This window comes from Pristiophorus japonicus, chromosome 15 (assembly GCF_044704955.1).
Source record: "Pristiophorus japonicus isolate sPriJap1 chromosome 15, sPriJap1.hap1, whole genome shotgun sequence".
Classification (NCBI taxonomy): Eukaryota; Metazoa; Chordata; class Chondrichthyes; family Pristiophoridae; genus Pristiophorus; species Pristiophorus japonicus.
This window is the reverse complement of record NC_091991.1, coordinates 70,970,443-70,996,074: the sequence shown is the minus strand read 5'-3', so window position 1 is coordinate 70,996,074 and position 25,632 is coordinate 70,970,443. Positions and strand designations below refer to the sequence as shown.

General features: G+C 45.9%; 1 protein-coding gene across 1 annotated transcript in view; it reads left to right on the top strand.

Moving 5' to 3' along the window:
* The window catches only part of iqub (IQ motif and ubiquitin domain containing), a 122,715-nt gene that overhangs the window by 10,046 nt on the left and 87,037 nt on the right, over positions 1 to 25,632 (top strand). Inside the window, exon 2 of the mRNA XM_070900586.1 lies at positions 16,701 to 16,876. Within this exon, the coding sequence (XP_070756687.1) occupies positions 16,705 to 16,876 (172 nt within the window). The 5' untranslated portion in view covers positions 16,701 to 16,704. The remainder of the gene's footprint in view (positions 1 to 16,700; positions 16,877 to 25,632) is intronic.

Here is a 25,632-nt window from a genome sequence, read left to right as displayed (position 1 = left end):
TACTGAATGGCAGAGCAGACTCAAGCGGCAAATGGCCTACACCTGCTCCTATTTCTTATGTTCTTATATTATTATGTAAACACACAGGGCCTGAACTTGGTCGAACCCAAGTCCTGCCCGAGTGCTGCCCAAGGGACCACCGATGGCCGCCGAGAAACCGGGCGGTACTTTGCCTGGAAGATTCCTCTAAAAGCCAAACAACGGCTTACACTGTCAATCTGGGCGGTAGCGGGCAGAAGCTCTCAATTTCGGCGGCAAATGCTCTTGCCGCCCAAGTGCCGCCAAGGATGGAGTCAGGCTCAGGGAGGGTTGAAGACCTGCAAATAAAAATCATGGAAAAAAAACAAAACTCCGCAACACCTTCAGGAGACCCCAACCAGGTAAGTTGCTGTTAAAAAAAAATGTTCACTAATCTTTTTTTCCGTTCTTCGTACATACCGTCGGGGTTAGAACAGCCTCCATGCAGCGGTCCTTCTCCCTGCTGGCGCCGACTCCCGCCCTCACCAATCTGGCAGCTTGGCGGTCGGGAGGCCACTTATGCTACTTGGCTGCCAGAGGGCGTCAGTGGGTGGTTCCCGGCGGTACTCTTCTCCCGCCTGCTCCAGCCAAGTGGAAAATGGCAAAGAGGGCAGTTCGGCAGCAAAACTCGGTGGCAGTCGGCGGCAATGGGCGATAAGGCCACCAATATCGGGCCCACAAATTTTATAAGATGGCTCCATCACATCATGTGACTTTTATTGTATTTACAGCAGCAGTTGCATTACCATAGTATTTCACGAGATGGAATCTATACTACAGCCAGTAATTTCATGGTCACTAGATTTTTAATTCCAGATTTATTTAATTAACCGAATTTAAATTCCACAGCTGCCATGGTGGGATTTAAACTCATGTCTCTGGATCATTAGTCCAGGCACAGGATTGCTATCATACAATCATAGAGTGGCTACAGCATGAGAGAATGCCATCCGGCAAGAGCACCTGAGCTAGTTCCACACCCCAGCCCTTTCCCCATTAGCCCTGCAAATGTTTTCTTTCAGTTACTTATCCAACTCCCTTTTGAAAGCCGTGATTGGGTCTGCCTCCACCACCCTTTCATGCAGCGCGTTCCAGTTCCAACCATTCGCTGCATAAAAAAGTTTTTTCTTGTGTCACCTTTGGTTCTTTTGCCAATCAACATAAATTTGTGTCCTCTGGTTCATCATAATTTTCACCCTTTTGTACTCTTTATGAAGCCCAGGATCCCATAAGTTTTTTTTAACTGCTTTCTCTATCTGCCCTGACACCTTCAACATTTTGTGCACATATACCCCTAGGTCTTTCTGTTCATGCACCCACTTTAGGATTGTATCCTTTAGTTTATATTTCCTCTCCTCATTCCTTCTACCAAACTGTATCACTTCGCACTTTTCTGCATTAAATTTAATCTGCCACGTGTCCTTCCATTCCACCAGTCTGTCTGTCATCTTCCATAGCTAATCTAAATCTTATGCTACTATGATGATTTTTTCCTACTAGTCCAGTAACATAATCACTACAGGTACAATGTCTAAAATCTGGAATCCTAAGGATGGAGTCCGTGCCGAGTTTTGGGTTTTGCCGGATTTCAGACAAGAAAATCAATAGTCTGAAATCCGGAATCCTTGGGACCGAATCTGTGCTGTATTTCGGGTTTTGCCAGACTTCGGGCCTCGCCGCAAACCAAATCCATGCCGGATTCTGGGTTTTGCCTGATTTCTGGTACCCGCCATCCTCTGCTCCTCGCCGCTCGCCGAAATGTCCTGTTTTTGGACAATTCTGGTTTTTGGAATTCCGGATTTGGGATGTTGCACCTGTATATGACCGAACACCCTGGTCAGGTGGGCAGAACAGTGGCAAATGGAATTCAATCCTGAGAAGTGTGAGGTAATTCATTTGGGGAGGGCTAACAAGGCAAGGGAATACACATTAAATGGTAGGACACTGAGAAGTGTAGAGGAACAAAGGGACGTTGGAGTGCATGTCCACAGATCCCTGAAGATAGCAGGCCAGGTAGATAAGGTGGTTAAGAAGGTATACGGAATATTTGCCTTTATTAGCTGAGGCATAGAATACAAGAGCAGGGAGGTTATGTTTGAGCTGTATAAAACACTGGTTAGGCCACAACTGGAGTACTGCGTGCAGTTCTGGTCACCACATTACAGGAAAGATGTGATTGCACGAGAGAGGGTACTGAGGAGATTTATGAGAATGTTGCCTGGACTGGAGAATTTTAGCTGTGAGGAAAGATTTGATAGACTTGGGTTGTTTTCTTTGGAACAGAGGAGGATGAGGGGGACCTTATTGAGGTGTATAAAATGATGAGGGGTTTAGATAAAGTGGATAGGAAGGGTCTATTTCATTTAGCAGAAGGGTCAACAAACAGGGGGCAGAGATTTAAAGTAATTGGTGGGAGGTTTAGAGGGGATTTGAGGGGGAATTTTTTCACCCAGAATATGGTGGTGGTCTGGAACTTACTGCCTGAATGGGTGGAAGAGGCAGAAACCCTCACCACATTTAAAAAGTAATTGGATATGCACTTGATGTGCCGTAACCTACAAGGCTTTGGACCAAGAGCTGGAAAGTGGGATTAGGCTGGATGATCTTCTTCTTAGGCAGTCCCTCAAATTGAGGATGACTTGCTTCCATGCCAAAAAGGAATGAGTTCAGAGGTGTTTCAATGAAGGACCTAATATTCTAGATCCTGAACTACATATTGAAAGGTGGAAGATACCTGTGCATGGATTTTTTTAATGTGTGGTGGTCGTTGGCACACCAGCCACCACACGGGCTTGATAGAGCTTGGTCTTGGTCCAGTGGCAAGGGTTAACCAAGATGACTGGAAGCCAGCTCTGCTGCACGACCTAGTGCGCACACATATCGCAGTGTGCGCTGGCCCATACTGCCCCTGGGCCCACGCCTCTTACCACCTTGAAAAAATTCAATGACCCAGCCTCCACAGCTCTCTGGGATAGAGAAGTCCAAAGATTCACAACCATAGAAACATAGAAACATAGAAACATAGAAAATAGGTGCAGGAGTAGGCCATTCGGCCCTTCTAGCCTGCACCGCCATTCAATGAGTTCATGGCTGAACATGCAACTTCAGTACCCCATTCCTGCTTTCTCACCATACCCCTTGATTCCCCTAGTAGTAAGGACTTCATCTAACTCCTTTTTGAATATATTTAGCGAATTAGCCTCAACAACTTTCTGTGGTAGAGAATTCCACAGGTTCACCACTCTCTGGGTGAAGAAATTCCTCCTCATCTCGGTTCTAAATGGCTTCCCCCTTATCCTTAGACTGTGTCCCCTGGTTCTGGACTTCCCCAACATTGGGAACATTTTTCCTGCATGTGATTGGGATTACGGAGACGTGGCTCCAGGATGATCAGGGCTGGGAACTCAACATCCAGGGGTATTCAACATTCAGGAAGGATAGAATAAAAGGAAAAGGAGGTGGGGTAGCATTGCTGGTTAAGGAGGAGATTAAGGCAATAGTTAGGAAGGACATTAGCTTGGATGATGTGGAATCTATATGGGTAGAGCTGCAGAACACCAAAGGGCAAAAAACATTAGTGGGAGTTGTGTACAGACCTCCAAACAGTAGTAGTGATGTTGGGGAGGGCATCAAACATGAAATTAGGGGTGCGTGCAATAAAGGTGCAGCAGTTATAATGGGTGACTTTAATATGCACATAGATTGGGCTAACCAAACTGGAAGCAATACGGTGGAGGAGGATTTTCTGGAGTGCATAAGGGATGGTTTTTTAGACCAATATGTCGAGGAACCAACTAGGGTGGAGGCCATCTTAGACTGGGTGTTATGTAATGAGAGAGGATTAATTAGCAATCTCGTTGTGCGAGGCCCCTTGGGGAAGAGTGACCATAATATGGTGGAATTCTGCATTGGGATGGAGAATGAAGCAGTTAATTCAGAGACCATGGTCCAGAACTTAAAGAAGGCTAACTTTGAAGGTATGAGGCGTGAATTGGCTGGGATGGATTGGCGAATGATACTTAAGGGGTTGACTGTGGATGGGCAATGGCAGACATTTAGAGACCGCATGGATGAACTACAACAATTGTACATTCCTGTCTGGCATAAAAATAAAAAAGGGAAGGTGGCTCAACCGTGGCTATCAAGGGAAATCAGGGATAGTATTAAAGCCAAGGAAGTGACATACAAATTGGCCAGAAATAGCAGCGAACCTGGGGACTGGGAGAAATTTAGAACTCAGCAGAGGAGGACAAAGGGTTTGATTAGGGCAGGGAAAATGGAGTATGAGAAGAAGCTTGCAGGGAACATTAAGACGGATTGCAAAAGTTTCTATAGATATGTAAAGAGAAAAAGGTTAGTAAAGACAAACGTAGGTCCCCTGCAGTCAGAATCAGGGGAAGTCATAACGGGGAACAAAGAAATGGCGGACCAATTGAACAAGTACTTTGGTTCGGTATTCACGAAGGAGGACACGAACAACCTTCCGGTTATAAAAGGGGTCGGAGGGTCTAGTAAGGAGGAGGAACTGAGGGAAATCCTTATTAGCCGGGAAATTGTGTTGGGGAAATTGATGGGATTGAAGGCCGATAAATCCCCAGGATCTGATGGACTGCATCCCAGAGTACTTAAGGAGGTGGCCTTGGAAATAGTGGATGCGTTGACAGTCATTTTCCAACATTCCATTGACTCTGGATCAGTTCCTATGGAGTGGAGGGTAGCCAACGTAACCCCACTTTTTAAAAAAGGAGGGAGAGAGAAAACAGGGAATTATAGACCGGTCAGCCTGACATCGGTAGTGGGTAAAATGATGGAATCAATTATTAAGGATGTCATAGCAGTGCATTTGGGAAGAGGTGACATGATAGGTCCAAGTCAGCATGGATTTGTGAAAGGGAAATCATGCTTGACAAATCTTCTGGAATTTTTTGAGGATGTTTCCAGTAGAGTGGATAAGGGAGAACCAGTTGATGTGGTATATTTGGACTTTCAGAAGGCGTTCGACAAGGTCCCACACAAGAGATTGATGTGCAAAGTTAGAGCACATGGGATTGGGGGTAGTGTACTGACATGGATTGAGAACTGGTTGTCAGACAGGAAGCAAAGAGTAGGAGTAAATGGGTATTTTTCAGAATGGCAGGCAGTGACTAGTGGGGTACCGCAAGGTTCTGTGCTGGGGCCCCAGCTGTTTACACTGTACATTAATGATTTAGATGAGGGGATTAAATGTAGTATCTCCAAATTTGCGGATGACACTAAGTTGGGTGGCAGTGTGAGCTGCGAGGAGGATGCTGTGAGGCTGCAGAGCGACTTGGATAGGTTAGGTGAGTGGGCAAATGCATGGCAGATGAAGTATAATGTGGATAAATGTGAGGTTATCCACTTTGGTGGTAAAAACAGAGAGACAGACTATTATCTGAATGGTGACAGATTAGGAAAAGGGGAGGTGCAAAGAGACCTGGGTGTCATGGTACATCAGTCATTGAAGGTTGGCATGCAGGTGCAGCAGGCGGTTAAGAAAGCAAATGGCATGTTGGCCTTCATAGCAAGGGGATTTGAGTACAGGGGCAGGGAGGTGTTGCTACAGTTGTACAGGGCATTGGTGAGGCCAGACCTTGAATATTGTGTACAGTTTTGGTCTCCTAACCTGAGGAAGGACATTCTTGCTATTGAGGGAGTGCAGCGAAGGTTCACCAGACTGATTCCCGGGATGGCGGGACTGACCTATCAAGAAAGACTGGATCAACTGGGCTTGTATTCACTGGAGTTCAGAAGAATGAGAGTGGACCTCATAGAAACATTTAAAATTCTGACGGGGTTAGACAGGTTAGATGCAGGAAGAATGTTCCCAATGTTTGGGAAGTCCAGAACCAGAGGTCACAGTCTAAGGATAAGGGGTAAGCCATTTAGGACCAAGATGCGGAGGAAGTTCTTCACCCAGAGAGTGGTGAACCTGTGGAATTCTCTACCACAGAAAGTTGTTGAGGCCAATTCACTAAATATATTCAAAAAGGAGTTAGATGAGGTCCTTACTACTAGGGGGATCAAGGGGTATGGCGAGAAAGCAGGAATGGGGTACTGAAGTTGAATGTTCAGCCATGAACTCATTGAATGGCGGTGCAGGCTAGAAGGGCCGAATGGCCTACTCCTGCACCTATTTTCTATGTTTCTATGTTTCTAACCTGTCTAACCCCGTCAGAATTTTAAACGTTTCTATGAGGTCCCCTCTCATTCTTCTGAACTCCAGTGAATACAAGCCCAGTTGATCCAGTCTTTCTTGATAGGTCAGTCCCGCCATCCCGGGAATCAGTCTGGTGAACCTTCGCTGCACTCCCTCAATAGCAAGCATGTCCTTCCTCAGGTTAGGAGACCAAAACTGTACACAATACTCCAGGTGTGGCCTCACCAAGGCCCTGTACAATTGTAGCAACACCTCCCTGCCCCTGTACTCAAATCCCCTCGCTATGAAGGCCAACATGCCATTTGCTTTCTTAACCGCCTGCTGTACCTGCATGCCAACCTTCAATGACTGATGTACCATGACACCCAGGTCTCTTTGCACCTCCCCTTTTCCTAATCTGTCACCATTCAGATAATAGTCTGTCTCTCTGTTTTTACCACCAAAGTGGATAACCTCACATTTATCCACATTATACTTCATCTGCCATGCATTTGCCCACTCACCTAACCTATCCAAGTCGCTCTGCAGCCTCATAGCATCCTCCTCGCAGCTCACACTGCCACCCAACTTAGTGTCATCCGCAAATTTGGAGATGCTACATTTAATCCCCTTGTCTAAATCATTAATGTACAGTGTAAACAGCTGGGGCCCCATCTGAGAGAAGAAATTCCTCCTCATCTCCGTTTTAAATAGCGACCCTTATTCTGAAACTATGGCCCCTAATTTTAGATTCCCCCACATGGGGAAACATCATCTCTGCATCTACCCTGTCAAGCCCCCTCAGAATCTTATATGTTTCAATAAGATCACCTCTCATTCTAGGCTGGATAGCTCTTTGTCGGCCGGCATGGACATGATGAGCCAAAATGGCCCCCTTCCGTGCTGTAGATTTCTATGACTCTATGATTGTCTATATCCCAGTGGTCCACGGATACCTGGGTCCCAGTAGCTTGGGGTCGTGTGTCAGTCAGTGGTCCAGGACTTGGTGAAAGGTCAGACCTGAGGATGTCTGATGGCAGCTGATCAGTTACTGTCTGTTGTCTAGCCTGCCAAGAAGTCAAAGAGTGCAGCATCTGCTTTTAGAGCCATGGGGTTTGAGGTAGGTCAGCAGCTACAGAAGAAAGGTAGGTAGCATTAGCAATACTGTGGCTGCAAGGAAGTGACCTCTCGCTCTCGCTCTATCACGCAGGCGGTCCCTCGTATTGAGGATGACTTGCTTTCACACCAAAAAGGGATGAGTTCACAGGTGTTTCAATGAAGGGCCTGATATTCCAGGTCCCGAACAACATGTTGAAGGATGGAAGATGCCTGGGATTGGATTTTTTAAATGTGTGGTGGCCGTTGCACACCAGCCAACACATGGGCTTGTCAGAGCTAGGTCTTGGTCCAGTGGCAAGGATTAACCAAGATGACTGGAGACCAGCTCTGCTGCACAGATCTAGTGCGCACACGTATCGCAGTGTGGGCTGGTCCGTGCTGCCCCAGGGCCCTTGCCTCTGCTGGGCCCCAAACTCATGCCTCTCCTGGGCTCCGATCATGTCGCTCCATGATCACTCGCCGTTCCTGTGCCCCAACCTTGCCACTCCTGCTCTACCTGCCCACGGTCCAATCAGCAACCTGGACCTTGGTGCCATCCAATCCAGTCGCCCTCCTCCAAGATGTCGCTCTGTTGCACCAGTTCGCGCTGCTCCTTGAAGTGGTCTGCCGCCACGCTGGTTCCAGGGCTGCTCACCTTTTATGGCCCTGACCTGCCGCTGGTGTTTCCTCGCAGGTCGGGGCCGCCACGCTGGTTCCAGGGCTGCTCACCTTTTAAGGCCCTGACCTGCCGCTGGTGTTTCCTCGCAGGTCGGGGCCGTCACGCTGGTCAGCAGCCAGCACAGGACAGCAGATTCGCAAAGGGTATCAATATTGCAGGCTAGGTATCTGCTACATATACTTGTCTTTACCTGATCTGATCCCATGAAGTCAGGTATCTGGGCGATGAGCACCAGAGTGCATATTTGCAAATATCGTATATGTTATGTCTTGCATAAAGAATCTGACCAGATATTGTGAGCTCAAAGTAACGTGTGACCGTAGTCCTTTATTCAGGTCTCCAGAGTGCCTCTCCAGTCTGTGAGGCCTCCTTATGTACAGGTGCTCCCAAGGGATTGAGGGATCCCTTGGGACTCTAGGGGATGAGCCCTCTGGTGGTTAAACAAGGTATTTATAGGTTTACATATATAACAACACTTTCCCCCCCGCCCCCCACTCCCCCCCCCCCCCCCGTGAAAGTCAATAGTGTAACTATTTACATTGTGAGTCGATCTGGGGCTTTCCTTTCCCTGGTTGATCGTCTCGGTGCAAATGCTAGTTTTGGTGAGTCGTTTGTTGGGCCCTCGCTGGGCTGCTGTGCAGCTGGCCTTGCTGGGCTGCTGGTGTGGTGAGTCCTGCTGGGCTGTTGCAGGCGATGGGTTCTGCTTCGTGGTCAACTGCTGGGTTAGTTGCCACTTGTGTGTGTGTTGGAGGGTCGAAAAAAGTAGAGTCTATTGTGGGTTGTCCTGGATAGTCTGTGAATCTGAGTTTGGTTTGGTTGAAGTGTTTCCTCAGGTGAATCTATTTGAAAGTTTGACCTGAAACACCCGACTACTCTCTTTGGCCACAGCAGTGCCGGGAAGCCACTTGGGACCTTGTCCATAGTTTAACACAAATACATGATCATTAATCTCGATTTCGCGTGACACATTTGCGCGATCATGATATGTATTCTGTTGAAGCCGCCTGCTCTCTACCTGTTCGTGTAGATCAGGGTGGACCAACGAGAGCCTTGTCTTAAGTGCCCCTTTCATGAGCAGTCCAGCGGGGGGATCCCCAGTGAGTGAGTGGGGTCTTGTGCGGTAATTAAGCAGGACTCTGGATAGGTGAGTCTGCAGTGAGCCTTCAGTTACCCTCTTCAAGCTCTGCTTGATTGTTTGCACTGCTCGCTCTGCCTGACCATTGGACGCCGGTTTGAACTGGGCATGTTTGAAGTGACATGTTTGATCCCATTGAGGGTCATGAACTCTTTGAACTCGGGACTGGTGAAGCCCATTGTCACTTACAGGGCCAAAGGGCAGGCCGTGCATGGCAAACATGGCCCGCAGGCTTTCAATGGTGGCAGCGGACATGCTTGCCAACATTATCTCACATTCAATCCATTTGGAGCACGCATCTACAACCACAAGGAACATTCTTCCCAAGAATGGGCCTGCATAGTCGACATGGACCCTGGACCACGGTTTGGAGGGCCAGGACCATAAACTTAGTGGCGCCTCCCTTGGTGCATTGCTTAACTGTGAACATGTGTTACATTTATGCACGCAGGCTAAGTCCACATCTATACCGGGCCACCAGACTTGGGATCTGGCTATCGCTTTCATCATTACAATGCTTGGGGGTTACTGTGGAAATCATTAATGAAAGTATCCCTGCCCTTTTATGGCACCAGTACCTGATTACCCCATAGGAGGCACTGGTACGGCTTTATTTCTGCATCTCTAAAGGGACACTAGACCAACTCCCGTGGAGCACACAGCTTTTTACTAAGAACAGTAAGAGGTCCTGACTCGTCCAGGTTCTAATCTGTTGGGCGGTAACAGGTGATTACTCACTCTCGAATGCTTCCATTACCATAACTAAATCTGCAGGCTGTGCCATCTCCACCCTGTGGTGGGCAATGGCAGCCTACTGAGAACATCGGCATAGTTTTCTGTGCCTGGCGTGTGGCGGATGGCGCAGTTGTATGCGGACAACGTGAGCGGTCCACAGATTGCTCACAATCTGCAACCAGTTTGAACTGGCTTCGGGAGCGAAGGTCAATCGCAGCAAAAGCGAGGCCATGTTCTTTGGCAACTGGGCCGACCGATCCTTTATTCCCTTCACCGTTAAGCCAGATTACCTGAAGGTGTTGGGAATATGGTTCGGAACGGACGGGGCGTGCGCCAAAAACTGGGAAGTGCGTACCACCAAAGTGAAACAAAAACTGGGATGGTGGAAGCTTCGCTCCCTCTCCATCGCAGGAAAAACCTGGTCATCAGGAGTGAGGTGCTCTCGGTGTTGTTGTACGTGGCGCAGGTCTGGCCTATCTCACGCTCCTGTGCTGCGGCAGTCACCCGGGCCGTCTTCCATTTTGTCTGGAGGTCCAAAATGGACCGTGTCCGCAGAGACATGATGTACAAATCTCTGGACAGTGGAGGAAAGGATGTTCCGAACATGACCCTCATCCTGATGGCCACCTTTGTGTGCGGCTGCATCAAGCTGTGCACCGACTCCCAGTACGCAAACACCAAGTGTCACTACGTGCTGAGGTTCTACCTGTCCCCGGTGTTGCGAAGGATGGGTCTGGCCACGTTGCCGCGAAACGCCGCCACCAGTTGCACCATGCCTGTCCACCTGTCCTTTGTGGAAAAGTTTTTCAGAAAAAACCTCTTTGACCACAAGGCCATAAAGCAATGGTCGGCACGTAAGGTCCTGGATGCCCTACGAAAGAAGGAGAGGGTGGACCCTGTCGGGTGGTTCCCCGAGCAGACTGTCGAACTCATCTGGCAGAACGTCTCATCGCCAGAGCTTTCACACAAGCACCAAGACGTAGCTTGGTTGGCGGTGAGGAGGGCCCTACCCATCAGATCCTTCATGCACAGCCGGGGTTTCAGAGACACGGCACTCTGCCCCCGAGTTGGCTGTGACAGTCATCCATCTCCTTTGTGATTGCCCTTTGCAAGGCAGGTCTGGATGGAGATGCAGTGGTTGCTGTCGAGGTTCATTTCAAGCAGTTCCGTAATACAGGACTTTGTACTCTACTGGCTTTCCTAGGGACACACACCGAGACAGACATCATCTGCTGCTGGAGGGCCATCAACTCGGTGAAAGACGCACCTTGGTCTTGCTGAAACTTGCTGGTCTTCCAGAGCAAGGAGATGTCCACATCTGCGTGTTGCAGACTAGCGCAATCCAAGATCCAAGTTTCCGTGCTGAGGGACGTATTAAAAATTGGTGCAGTCGCCGCAAAGGCACGGTGGGGAAGAGACACAGTTTAAGGCCCTTCCGCCACGATAAACCCAGGGGCTGGAATCAGTATAAAACTCCCCTCGGGCTGTACTTGTCAACTTTTTGTATACATAGGTTTTTTCAGATCATGGTGCTCCATGTAGTGCCATGTATAATGCAAGTTCTGTTTAGTAATGTATGTTGCAAAGAAATGTAACTGTACCTTCACCCATTCCGTGTACCGTATAGTGCCACTAGTAAAGTAATATGATGACTGTATTACAATGTATCCTGGATTGTACTGAAATGTACCTCGAAATGTAAAGCAAGCAAATCTATTGAACGGAACTGCTGTTAGCATCCAAATGTATTGTATGGAATTGCTGACCGCATCCAAATGTACTGAACTGTCTTCCAATGTATTGTGCAAATTTTTATATGAATAAAATATATTTTGAAATTAAAAAAAACGTGAGTGCCCATCTCTGGATGCGGGCCGATGCATTCGTATTTATCCCCTTACTTTCAGAAAAGAGGGATATAAGTGGCTTATGGTCGGTTTCCAATTCAAATTTGAGCCCAAACAGATATTGATGTATTTTCTTTACCCCATAAACACACGCTAACGCTTCTTTTTCAATCATGCTGTAGGCCCTCTCAGCCTTAGACAGACTTCTGGATGCATAAGCAACTGGTTGCAATTTCCCAGATTCATTAGCTTGTTGCAATACATACCCGAAACCGTATGACGATGCATCACATGCTAGTACCAAACGCTTACATGGATCATACACCATTTTTTGATTTGTTTGAGCATAACACTTTTCTAGCTTTCTCAAAGGCATTTTCTTGGCTTTAACCCCATACCCATTCATCTCCTTTATGCAGTGAAGAGTGCAGTGGTTCTAACATTGTGCTAAGACCCGGTAAGAAATTACCAAAGTCGTTCAGGAGTCCCAGAAACGACCGTAGCTCCGTCACATTCTGTGGTCTCGGTGGGTTCTTGATTGCCTCCGTCTTCGAATCGGTGGGCCTGATGCCATCCACCGCAATTCTTCTCCCCAGGAACTCCACTTCAGGCGCCAGGAAAACACACTTTGAGCGTTTTAACTTGAGCCCCATATGATTAAGTCGACTAAGAACCTCCTCCAGGTTCTGCAGGTGCTCGACGGAGTCCATTTAACTCAACCTTCAGCATTATCGGGGGACACTTTGTGGTAAATGTGTGCACCTCTTATACCTCTGCCTCCTCAGTCTGAGGTTCTGGTTCGTCGTGATGCCCCATGGATCTGTCCTCCCCTGCAACATGGTGGTTTGCAGGATTAGCAGGGTTTGCAGCTCGCCTGCACATACATTGGAGGTGTCCCATTGTTCTACAACCCTTGCAAACGTATCCTTTGAAGCGGCATGAATGGAAGCGATGATCACCTCCACAGCGCCAACAAGGTGTTAATGGCCTTGCATTCACCACCCTTGATGGTGGACTCTGAGATATCTGCGGACGTGCAGCTGCAGGCATGTGAGTCCTGCCCTGTACATTACGATTCGAAAACAACATTACTTTGTTCACAGTACTTGCAACAGCACTCGTGTGCTGAGAGATTTGTTTGGTATTGTCACTGGTGGCGATGAACGCCTGGGCTATTGCTATGGCTTTACTCAAGGTTGGGGTCTCTACAGTTAAAAGTTTGCGAAGTACTACTTCATGGTCAATGCCAAGTACAAAGAAGTCCCTGAGCATGTGCTCCAAGTGTCCTTCAAATTCGCAATATCCTGCAAGGTGTCTTAGCTCGGCGACCTAGCTCGCCACTTCCTGGCCTTCAGACCTCGTATGTGTAGAACCAGTACCTTGCCATCAGAACACTTTCCTTCAGGTTTAGATGCTTCCGGACCAGTGTGCACAAATCATCGTACGACTTCTCTGTGGGTTTCGCTGGAGCACCAATGTGGCCATACATTGGTGCCCCGCAAACGGTGAGGAGGATCGGCCTTCGTTTGGCAGCATTCGCTTCTCCTTCCAGCTCGTTGGCCACGAAGTATTGGTCGAGTCGCTCCACGAAGGTTTCCCAATCATCACCCTCCGAAAATTTCTCCAGGATGCCCACGGTTCTTTGCATTGTTGCGGTGGGGTTCATTATCTGTATCTCGTCGCCAGTTGTTATGTCTTGCATAAATAATCTGACCAGATACTGTGAGCTCAAAGTAACGTGTGCCCGTAGTCCTTTATTCAGGTCTCCAGAGTGCCTCTCCAGCCTGTGAGGCCTCCTTAAGTACAGGTGCCCCCTGTGGTGGTTAAACAAGGTATTTACAGGTTTATATATATAACAGTATAAGCTGATCAGCCTTGGGCTGAGAGCAGGTCTGAGATGTGTGGAGTGATTTGGAGGTGGGCTGAAATATGATGATAGTGAAGTCACATGTTGGGGCCAAGGTGGGGTGGGAAGGACACAGGTCAGTGGTTAAATAGAACAGCAGCAGAGCATGAATTAGATAGCTAGGAAGAGGCTTGGTTTAAAAATAATGACAGACTAAGACTAATATCCATTTAGATATTTAGTAATTTCATCTTTAATTAATGTTTCCATCATTTATTAAAGCAAATAGCTTATAAATTACTCAGGTTAGCTCTGTCTCCTTTTTGAAAATGGGTATTATATTTGTCACACTCCAGTACTTGAGCACACATCTAATCTTGATAGAACTGGACATAAAATTGGCTAAGGAACAGAAAGCAGCAGTGGTGAATATTTTTTTTTCAGACTAGAGGGAGGTATACAGTGGTGTACCCCAGGGTTCGGTATGAGGACAACTACTCTTTTTTGATATATATTGATGACCTGGACTTGGATATACAAGGCATAATTTCAAAGTTTGCAGATGCCACAAAACTCAAAAACGTAGCAAACAGTGAGGAAGGTAATAACAGATGTCAAGCTTGGTATGGCATCCAAACTTAAACTGAGAGGCTAGCCTCAAAAACCATCAGGGACTTTAAATCAGAGTTTTCGAAACAAAATCATCTTGTGCATGCACTAAGCACATTGACCTGGCCAAATATCACATTTGAAGTGGCTTCCATGGGCCCTCCTGTGCATTGATCCAAACATACTGGTGACACATCTGCACACTAAATCGAGGTAGCAATGCTATAAACCTCCATTCCATCAGCTTTGAACGGGAATAGCAAAGAAGAAAAAAATAAAGAACTTGCATTTATATAACTTCTTTCACGACCTCCAGATGACCCAAAATGCTTTACCGAAATAAACAAAGTACTTTAATGAAGCATTTTTGAAGTATAGTCACTGTTGTAATGTAGGAAACGCATGTAGGAGAAGATTCATACCTGGAAGTATAGAATCATTGAATGGTTACAGCACAGAAGGAGGCCATTCGGCCTGTCGAGCTTATGCCGGGTCTCTGCAAGAGCACTTGAGCTAGTCCCACTCTCCCGGCCTTTCCCCATAGTTCTGCAATTTTTTCCCTTCGGGTACTTATCCACTTCCCTTTCGAAAGCCACTATTAAATCTGCCTCTACCACCCTTTCAGGCAGTGCATTCCCGATCCTAACCTCTCGCTGCATGAAAATGTTTTTCCTCGTCGCCTTTGGTTCTTCTGCCAATTACCTTTAAATCTGTGTCCTCTGGTTCTCTACCCTTCTGCCAATGGGAACAGTTTCTCTCTATCTACTCTGTCTAGACCACTCATGATTTTGACCAACTCTATCAAATCTCCTTCCAATCTTCTCTGCTCTAAGGAGAACAACTCCAGCTTCTCCTTAGAGCAGAGCAGCTATTCACATAGCTGAAGTCCCTTATCCCTGGAACCATTCTTGTAAATCTTTTCTGCACCCTCTCTAAGGCCATCACATCCTTCCTAATTTGCAGTGCCCAGAATTGGACACAATACTCCAGTTGAGGCCAAACCAGTATTTTACAAAGGTGGTTCATAACTTCCTTGCTTTTGTACTCTATGCTTCTATTTATGAAGCCCAGGATCCCATATGCTTTTTTATCCGCTTTCTTAACCTGCCCTGCCACCTTCAGTGCTTTTTGCACATATATCCTCAGGTCTCTCTGATCATGCATCCCCTTTGAATTGGAATTGTACCCTTTGGTTTATATTGCCTCTCTTCATTCTTCCTACCAAAATACATCATTTCGCACTTTTTTGCATTAAATTTCATCTGCCATGTGACCACCCATACCACCAGCCTGTCTGTGTCTTCTTGAAATCTATCACTGTCCTCCTCACTATGCACTATACTTCCAAGTTTTGTGTCATCTATAAATTTTGAAATTGTGCCCTGTACACCCAAGTATAAGTCATAAATATATATCAAGAAAAACAGTGGTCCTAGCTTTTTAATCTCTTTCCTAGCTCCCTAATATTTGCTTATGTCGTTGGCACCAATATGGATCACGACCTCTGGCTTCCCTCCTCCCACCCTCCCTCAGAATGTTTTGCAGCCACCCAGTGACATCCTTGACCCTGGCACCAGGGAAGCAACATTCATTGCTGGAATCACATCTGCGGGCGCAGAAACGCCAGTCTGTTCCCCTAACTATCGAATCTCCTATCATTATTGTTTTCCCGATTTTTCTCCTCCACCGTTCCTCCCCCTCCCTGGTACAGCTAAAATACCCATGACTTCATGGATGTGGCTCTGGCTGTACTCCCCAGAGGAACCATTGCCCTTACCAATACTGGTTGGAGAGCGAGATGCACTTGGTGGACTCCTGCACTACCTGCCTGGTCCTCCTTTTCTGACGGTCACCCATTCCCTTTCTGCCTGCACATTCTTAAGCTGCGGGCTGGCCACGTCTACAAATGTGCTATCCATGAAGTTCTCAGCCTCATGGATGCACCGCAGTGACTCCAGCTGCCACTCATGCTCCGAAACACGGAGCTCGAGTTGCCGTAGCTATTGACACTTCCTGCACATGTGGCCGTCCAGGCTACGCGAAGCATCCAGGACTTCAGACATGGCACAGGATGACACTCCACAGGACTGAGCTGCCCTACCATGCCCACGTAGCTCTCAGCCTCACGGATGTACTGAAGTGACGTCAGCTGCCGCTCAAGCTCCGAAATCTGGAGCTTGAGCTCCTCTAGCAGACGACACTTCCTGCACATGTGGTTGTCCAGGACATGGGAAGTGTCCTGGAGTTCCCACATGGTGCAAGATGTGCATTCCTTGGCATAAGATGTACATTCCTGATTGATTAAAATGTCTGGATTGGGGAAGTTATTCCTGCTTCCCACATTTTAAACGCATTGTGCCATTAGATGAATTGACAAGTTTATTCTAAGGCAGTATATATATATATTTATTTATGTGTGTATATATATATATATATATTTTGAGATATTTTATACATATTTTGAGATATATATGTGTGTGTGTAGATATGTATACCTGTATATATTTATATTTATAAAATGAGGTTGTACTCAGTACTTGAAAGCGTTGTCATAAGGACTATTCTATTTTTTGCAGACAAATGGCAGAAAACGAAAACCACATCCAGGAGAGAAAAGAACAAAGCAATGCATCGGAGAAAGAGGAGGATCCTTCTGATAAATCCACCAAAGCTGTTCTTGAAGTGCAAGAACAGGGTTCTCCTGAAGAGCAAGAAGATGGAATAAAAGATTATACTGTTGCGTCACCTACAAGTAAAACTGACTATAAAAATTCTTAAAGTTAATTTTTACTTACTACTAAAATACTTGTAGAGTTTTCTAGGATAATAGCAGCATATTGCAGAATCAATTGAAATCTTTAAAAATGAGTAAGATACTTGGAAAATAAGCATCATGAGGAATTAGTAGAAGGGATGTGCAAATGGGATTAAAAGGATTCTTCTTCTTAGACAATCCCTCGGAGTCGAGGATGACTTGCTTGCACATTAATATGAGTTCTCAGGTGACTGATGAGTCCAATGTGTGACCTACAGTCTCTGTCACAGTTGGGGCAGACGGTCGGAGGGACGGATGGGTGGGGTACTTGGGTTGTCATGTGCTCCTTCTATTGTTTGCACTTGGCTTCCACGTGCTCCCGGCGAAGAGACTTGTGGTGTTTGGTGCCTTCCCGGATGCTTCTCCTCCACTTTGAACGGTCTTGGGCCAGGGATTCCCAGGTGTTGGTGGGGATGTTGCACTTTTTCAAGGAGGCCTTGAGGGTGTACTTGAAGCATTTCCTCTGCCCACCTGGGGCTCACTTGCCGTGTCGGAGCTCTGAGTAGAACGCTTGTTTTGGGAGTCTAGTATCAGACAAGTGGACAATGTGGCCCGTCCATCGGAGCTGATCGAGTGTGGTCAATACTTCGATGCTGGAGATGTTGGCCTGAGCGAGAACACTGACGTTGATGTGCCTATCCTGCCAATGGATTCGCAGGATCTTGCGGAGGCAGCGTCGGTGGTACTTCTCCAGTGCTTTGAGGTGCCTGCTGTACATAGTCCATGTCTCTGAAGCATATAGGAGGGCGGGTATCACTACTGCTCTGTAGACCATGAGCTTGTGCTAGGTTTGAGGTCCTAGTCTTCAAACACCCTTTTGCTTGGGTGATCGAAGGCTGCACAGGCACACTGAAGGCGTTGTTGGACTTTGTCATCGACGCCTGCCCAGTAGGCTCCCGAGGTATGGAAAATGGTTCACGTTTTCCAAGGCCTCGTCATGGATCTTGATAATTGGGGGGGCAGTACTGTGCGGTGGGGACAGGTTGGTAGAGAACCTTTGTCTTACAGATGTTTAGTGTAAGGCCCATACTCTCGTGTTGACGATGGTTTGGAGTTTGATCTCCGAATGTGCGCAAACGCAAGTGTCGTCTGCATACTGTAATTCAATGACAGAGGATGGGACAACCTTGCATCTGGACTGGACTGGAGGTGACGGAGGTTGAACAGTTTCCTGTTTGTTCTGTAGATTAGCTCCACTCCTGCGGAGAGCTTATTGAGGGTGAATATTAGGGAACATTAAGACGGATTGCAAAAGTTTCTATAGATATGTAAAGAGAAAAAGGTTAGGAAAGACAAACGTAGGTCCCCTGCAGTCAGAATCAGGGGAAGTCATAACGGGGAACAAAGAAATGGCAGACCAATTGAACAAGTACTTTGGTTCGGTATTCACTAAGGGGGACACAAACAACCTTCCGGATATAAAAGGGGTCAGAGGGTCTATTAAGGAGGAGGAACTGAGGGAAATCCTTATTAGTCGGGAAATTGTGTTGGGGAAATTGATAGGATTGAAGGCCGATAAATCCCCAGGGCCTGATGGACTGCATCCCAGAGTACTTAAGGAGGTGGCCTTGGAAATAGCGGATGCATTGACAGTCATTTTCCAACATTCCATTGACTCTGGATCAGTTCCTATGGAGTGGAGGGTAGCCAATGTAACCCCACTTTTTAAAAAAGGAGGGAGAGAGAAAACAGGGAATTATAGACCGGTCAGCCTGACCTCAGTAGTGGGTAAAATGATGGAATCAATTATTAAGGATGTCATAGCAGCGCATTTGGAAAGAGGTGAAATGATAGGTCCAAGTCAGCATGGATTTGTGAAAGGGAAATCATGCTTGACAAATCTTCTGGAATTTTTTGAGGATGTTTCCAGTAGAGTGGACAAGGGAGAACCAGTTGATGTGGTATATTTGGACTTTCAGAAGGCTTTCGACAAGGTCCCACACAAGAGATTAATGTGCAAAGTTAAAGCACATGGGATTGGGGGTAGTGTGCTGACATAGATTGAGAACTGGTTGTCAGACAGGAAGCAAAGAGTAGGAGTAAATGGGTACTTTTCAGAATGGCAGGCAGTGACTAGTGGGGTACCGCAAGGTTCTGTGCTGGGGCCCCAGCTGTTTACACTGTGCATTAATGATTTAGACGAGGGGATTAAATGTAATATCTCCAAATTTGCGGATGACACTAAGTTGGGTGGCAGTGTGAGCTGCGAGGAGGATGCTATGAGGCTGCAGAGTGACTTGGATAGGTTAGGTGAGTGGGCAAATGCATGGCAGATGAAGTATAATGTGGATAAATGTGAGGTTATCCACTTTGGTGGTAAAAACAGAGAGACAGACTATTATCTGAATGGTGACAGATTAGGAAAAGGGGAGGTGCAACGAGACCTGGGTGACATGGTACATCAGTCATTGAAGGTTGGCATGCAGGTACAGCAGGCGGTTAAGAAAGCAAATGGCATGTTGGCCTTCATAGCGAGGGGATTGGAGTACAGGGGCAGGGAGGTGTTGCTACAGTTGTACAGGGCCTTGGTGAGGCCACACCTGGAGTATTGTGTACAGTTTTGGTCTCCTAACTTGAGGAAGGACATTCTTGCTCTTGACGGAGTGCAGCGAAGGTTCACCAGACTGATTCCCGGGATGGCGGGACTGACCTATCAAGAAAGACTGGATCAACTGGGCTTGTATTCACTGGAGTTCAGAAGAATGAGAGTGGACCTCATAGAAATGTTTAAAATTCTGCTAGGTTCAGACAGGTTAGATGCAGGAAGAATGTTCCCAATGTTGGGGAAGTCCAGAACCAGGGGCCACAGTCTAAGGATAAGGGGTAAGCCATTTAGGACCGAGATGAGGAGAAACTTCTTCACCCAGAGAGTGGTGAACCTGTGAAATTCTCTACCACAGAAAGTTGTTGAGGCCAATTCACTAAATATATTCAAAAAGGAGTTAGATGAAGTCTTTACTACTAGGGGGATCAAGGGGTATGGCGAGAAAGCAGGAATGGGGTACTGAAGTTGCATGTTCAGCCATGAACTCATTGAATGGAGGTGCAGGCTAGAATGGCCGAATGGCCTACTCCTGCACCTATTTTCTATGTTTCTATGAAATGGAGCATTGCAGCACAGAAGATCGAGAAGAGCGTTGATGCGATGACACAGCCTTGCTTGACCGTGGTCCGCACGTTTATTTTGTCTGTGGTGGATCACGGTTTGCATGTCATCGTGAAGCCGGCAGAGGATTGTGACGAAATTTTGAGGGCAGCCAAATTTGAGGAAGACACTCCATAATCCCTTCTGGTTGACGGTGTTGAAGGCTTTTGTGAGATCAAAGAAGGCCATGTACAGAGGCTGGTGCTGTTCGCTGCATTTTTCTTGAATTTAATCCACGGTGAAGATCATGTCCATTGGGCCCCTTAGTGGGCGGAATCCGCATTGCGATTCTGAGAGGAGCTCTTCAACCACTAGGAGAAGGCGATTGAGGTTGATTCTTACGATGACTTTCCCTGTGGCAGACAGCAGGGAAACTCCTCTGTAATTACTGCAATCGGACTTGTCACCTTTCTTGAAGATGGTCATGATTGCAACATCTCTCAGATCCCCTGGAATGCTCTCCTCCTTCCAAATAAGAGAAATTAGTTCATGGATATGCATCAATAGTGCTTCTCTGCTATGCTTTAGTACTTCGGCGGGGATTCTATCTGCTCCTAAGACCTTGTTGTTCTTCAGTTGTTGGATGGCCTTTTCAACCTCATGCCGGGCTGGGGTTGTGCTGAGGTGGTGGCGGATAGCATGCTGTGGGATGGAGTCGAGGACTCACGTCGAAGACAGAGTCTCGGTTAAGGAGATCTTCGAAGTGATCCTTCCAACAGGCACTGACTGTCTCTCTGTCCTTGATGAGTACCTCTCCGTTCTTGGCCCTCAGTGGGACCTTGAGTGCTTGGGCCGTAGGTGGTCTTGACTACGCTAAAGAATCCACACACGTTGTGGTTGTTGGTTCATTGCTGGATCTCCTCTTTTTCCACCCACCATCCCACCAGTGGGATGAAAAGGATAGATCGTCCATTGCTAACAAAATTGCAGAGCAGACTTGACAAGGCCAAATGGCCGACTTCTGTTTCTATATAAATTCTAGATAATTTGCTATGTTTTTACTATCCTATTCTTCTGCTCCTTAATGGTGCACCTGTGGAAATAATTGGCCTCCTCACGAAGCCCTTTGCCCCTCAGTAGCCGAGTTTACAATGGGGAATCATGGCTGAAAACATGTACCCTCCTGCTACTGCAAGGACTGCTAAAGGAATTTATTTCAATGCTCAACAATAGAAAACTACTGATTTGTTCAGTTTTGCTCGTCATCCTTCATGTCACTAGATAGAACGTTAATACTGTTAAGTGCTAGAGGTACCATAATGCATTGGAGTAGCGACAGATTCTCTAGGTTTGTTTTAAAATTGACATGAACCTTCATTTTACTTTTTCAATGATTTTCTTCTTGCCGCCCTTTGATGCAATGCATCATTCCCCGACTAGGGACAGAAGCAAGTATACCATTTCTCATCCTCTGAGGTACACGTGGGATGGCTGTGTGAGGAAAGCAGAGTTTTGTCTTATTTCAATTGAGGGAAATTGCTGTATTGACATATTTTTATAACTTTCGATGGACAGTGTAATGAGGATAAAATTTGTTTTTTATTGACTATAGCAGATATGTAGAGCTTCATTGTCTCTTGGCCCAAAGGGTTAGCTAATATGAAAAATGGTCTTATTTTAGCTGCAATTAAAGGATGCATCTGCCTACTAAAAGGAATAATATCAAAGTTTGCTGTTCACACCAAATCGCTGGTGGTATGAGATATTGTGAAAAGGACTGAAAGCACTAGGAACACATTGATAGGCTAGTGACCTGGGCAAATAGGTAGCAGATGCAGTTTAATATAGAAATATGTGAAGTATTACCTATTAGAAGTAAGAATAGAGAAAATAAATGCATAGTAATTTGAAGTGTCATTTCGCTATCTATAGGAAGGGTTATTGTGTACAATCTCAAATACCTCATTATGCAAAAATGGCTCGTCTCTATTATTTCATTCGGACAGTGGTGGGTTTAGCTAAGTAAACAATTCGGAGCTTCCTGACCCCAATTCAAAGGTTGGGTTTTCATCTGAGGGGAGTAACTTCGATTGATAACTATTTCTGAGATCCTGCCTAAAAGGACTATTGGTCGGCTGAAGTCCACTGCGATTGACAGGTCAGTGCATAGCCTCCCCCTTGCACAGACTTAAAGGGACAGTTCACAGAGTCTGTCTTCCTCTGTCTGTTTTTTTTAATAACTTTGCAGCTCGCAAAAAAAGCCTGGGCAAACATCGCATCAAGGAGTTAAGCTAGAATAAATGGTATTTTGCCTTAATACCATTTAATATGCTTAGAGAGAAAGTAAATTGTTTTTACTGTTTTCATAAACCAAGCTGTGTAGGAAATATATGTTCTCACTTTGGAAACTGCATACTGTTTGTGTAACTTGTGTAAATTAGTTATGGATCCAAAGTCGATGCCTCCTCTCGATAGAGTTCGTATTGAATCATCGTCTATAAAAAGAGTAGAATTTATATGGCAGCAGGTTATATTTCAGTAGCCAATGTAAACATTTCTTGTTGCATTCTCTGAGCCATGCTATTGTGTAACTACATATTGTTTAGAAAATGGAGCACTTTGGATCGAAAGTGGACATGTGGTCCACTTACAGGAGTGACTAGTGGTGACACTGAACTCGAGAGAATATCTAGTTCAAAAACTCAAAAACTGTGACATCCTCAGATGAGATATTGAAATAAAGGCAGATGAAAATTATTGTACTATACAAGGTATCTTTTTTGCTGAAGAATAGAATTTCAGCATAAGGAGACCTTTGGTCTACCATCTATATTAATGATTTAGACCTTGGAATCAAAAAAACAATTTCTAAATTTGCGGATGACACCAAATTGGGGGGGTATAGTCAATACTGAGGAGGACTGCAACAAATTACAGGAGGACATTAATAAACTTGCAGAATGGGCATATAATTGGCAAATTAAGTTCAACACAGATAAATGTGAGGTATTACATTTTGGTAGGAAGAATAGTGAGATCACATATTACTTGGAGGATGTGAGTCTAGATGGGGTAGAGTAATAAAGGGATATCGGAGTACATATACACAAATCACTAAAAGATGTGACACAAATTAGCAAGACCTGTGAATAGAAAAAGCAAACCGGGCACGAGGGTTTATTTCTACAGGAATAGAATTGAAAAGTGGGAAGATATGCTAAACCTGTATCGAACAGTCACTATATTATAAAAAGGATATAGAGGCACTGGAGAGGGTGCAGAGAAGATTTATAAGAATGATACCAGAAATGCGAGGGTATACATGTTAGAAAGGATGAACAGGCTGAGTCTCTTTTCTCTTGAAAAAAGAAGGCTGAAGGGTGACCTAATAGAGGTCTTTAAAATTATGAAAGGTTTTGATAGCGTGGATACAGAGAGAATGTTTCCACTTGTGGGGAAGAGCATAACTAGAGGCCATCAATACAAGATAGTCACCAAGAAATCCAATAGAAAATTCAGAAAAAACTTCTTTACCCAAAGAGTGGTGAGAATGTGGAACTCGCTACCACAGGGAGTGGTTGAAGTGAATAGTATAGGTACATTAAGAGGAGGCTAGACAAGCATATGAGGAAGAAGGGAATAGAGGGTTATGCTGATAAATTTAGATAAGGAAAGATTGAGGAATCTCAAGTGGAGCATAAACACCGGCATGGCCTGTTTCTGTGCTGTATATCCTATGTGATCCGAGTGTGTATTCTATCCTACTGTGCCACTGGATTATTTTATTCTCATGTGGTTGGACTATTTTCCCCAAAATATATTGCATTCCAACAGTCATATATTTCTCCCTACCTGTGTGTATGATAACCTATTTTTTCTCTTTTTTTTAAACTTTTAATGCTACATCAACACACAAACATATTGATTTAATGGAATAGGAAGTTCTGAACTTGTAGCTTATGATGTGGGAGAATCTTCTGCATCTGAAGTTCATCTGCTCGAGAGAGAAACAATGGCCCCAAGTTTCCACATGATTTGCTCCTGATTTTTAGGAGCAACTGGTGGAGAACGGAGTATCTTAGAAATCGGAATTCTCCACATTTAGGCCCCAAGTTTCCACACGCTACAAAACGGGCGCCCCTCCGAGCTGGGCGCCCGTTTTTCACGCCGAAAACGGCGATGGAAAAAAACCGCACGATTCTGGAGCGCCCTCCAGCTCCATGTCTGCTTGGTGCGGCGCCCAGGGGGGCGGAGCCTACCACTCGCGCCGATTTTGTAAGTGGGAGGGGGCGGGTACCATTTAAATTAGTTTTTTTCCTGCCGGCAACCCTGCGCGTGCGTGTTGGAGCGTTCGCGCACGCGCAGTGTGAAGGAAACATTGGCACGCGGCCATTTTTGTAGTTCTTTGTAGCTATTTAATTTTTGAACATTTTTTAATAAAAGCACATTGCCATCAGCACTGAGGCTTCTTGCAGCAGTGAGAAGGCTGCAGGAAGCCTCAGAAAGTTGAGGCAGCCGTTTCCCGACGGCCTCCCCTACCTGCCGTCGGGAATGGCTGCTGAACTTGTGAGGCTTCCTGCAGCCTTCTCACTGTCTCCTTCCCCCCCCCCCCGCCCGCCATCTGGAACGGCTTCCTCCTCCCCCCCTGCTGTCGGGAACGAACGGCTGCCTCCTCCCCCCCCCCGCCGTGGGAACGGCTGTCTCAATTTGTGAGGCTTCCTGCAGCATTCTCTCTGGCTGAAGCACTTTCACACAGGTAGGAAGATGGTTTATTTAATCTTTTCTTTGCTTATAAATGTTTATTCAGGTTGGATTTATTTGTATAATATTTGTATAAGTATAAATAAGGATTTATTATAGAATTTAATGACTTCCCTTCCCCCCACCCCTCCCCCCCCCCCACCTCGTTCTGGACGTCTAATTTGTAACCTGCGCCTGATTTTTTAATGTGTAGACAAGGTTTTTTCAGTTCTACAAAAATCTTCACTTGCTCCATTCTAAGTTAGTTTGAAGTACGTTTTCACTGTGAAAACTTTGAAATCAGGCGTCAGTGGCCCGACACGCCCCCTTTTGAAGAAAAAATTCTGTTCCAAAGTAGAACTGTTCTAACTGACTAGAACTGCAGAAAAAAAAATGTGGAGAATTGCGATTTCTAAGATAGTCCGTTCTCCACCAGTTGCTCCTAAAAATCAGGTGCAAATCATGTGGAAACTTGGGTCCTTAAGTTTTCTGCAGTTCTAGTCAGGTAGAACAGTTTCACTTTTGAACAGAATTTTTTTTTCAAAAGGGGGCGTGTCCGGCCACTGACGCCTGATTTGAAAGTTTCCACAGTGAAAACGTACTCCAAACTAACTTAGAATGGAGCAAGTGAAGATTTTTGTAGGCTTGAAAAAACCTTGTCTACACATTAAAAAATCAAGCGCAGGTTACAAATTAGGCGTCCGGAACGAGGTGGGGGGGGGGGGGGAAGGGAAGTCATTACATTCTACAATAAATCCTTATTTATACTTATACAAATATTATACAAATAAATCCAACCTGAATAAAAATTTATAAACAAAGAAAAGATTAAATAAACCATGTTCCTACCTGTGTGAAAGTGCTTCGG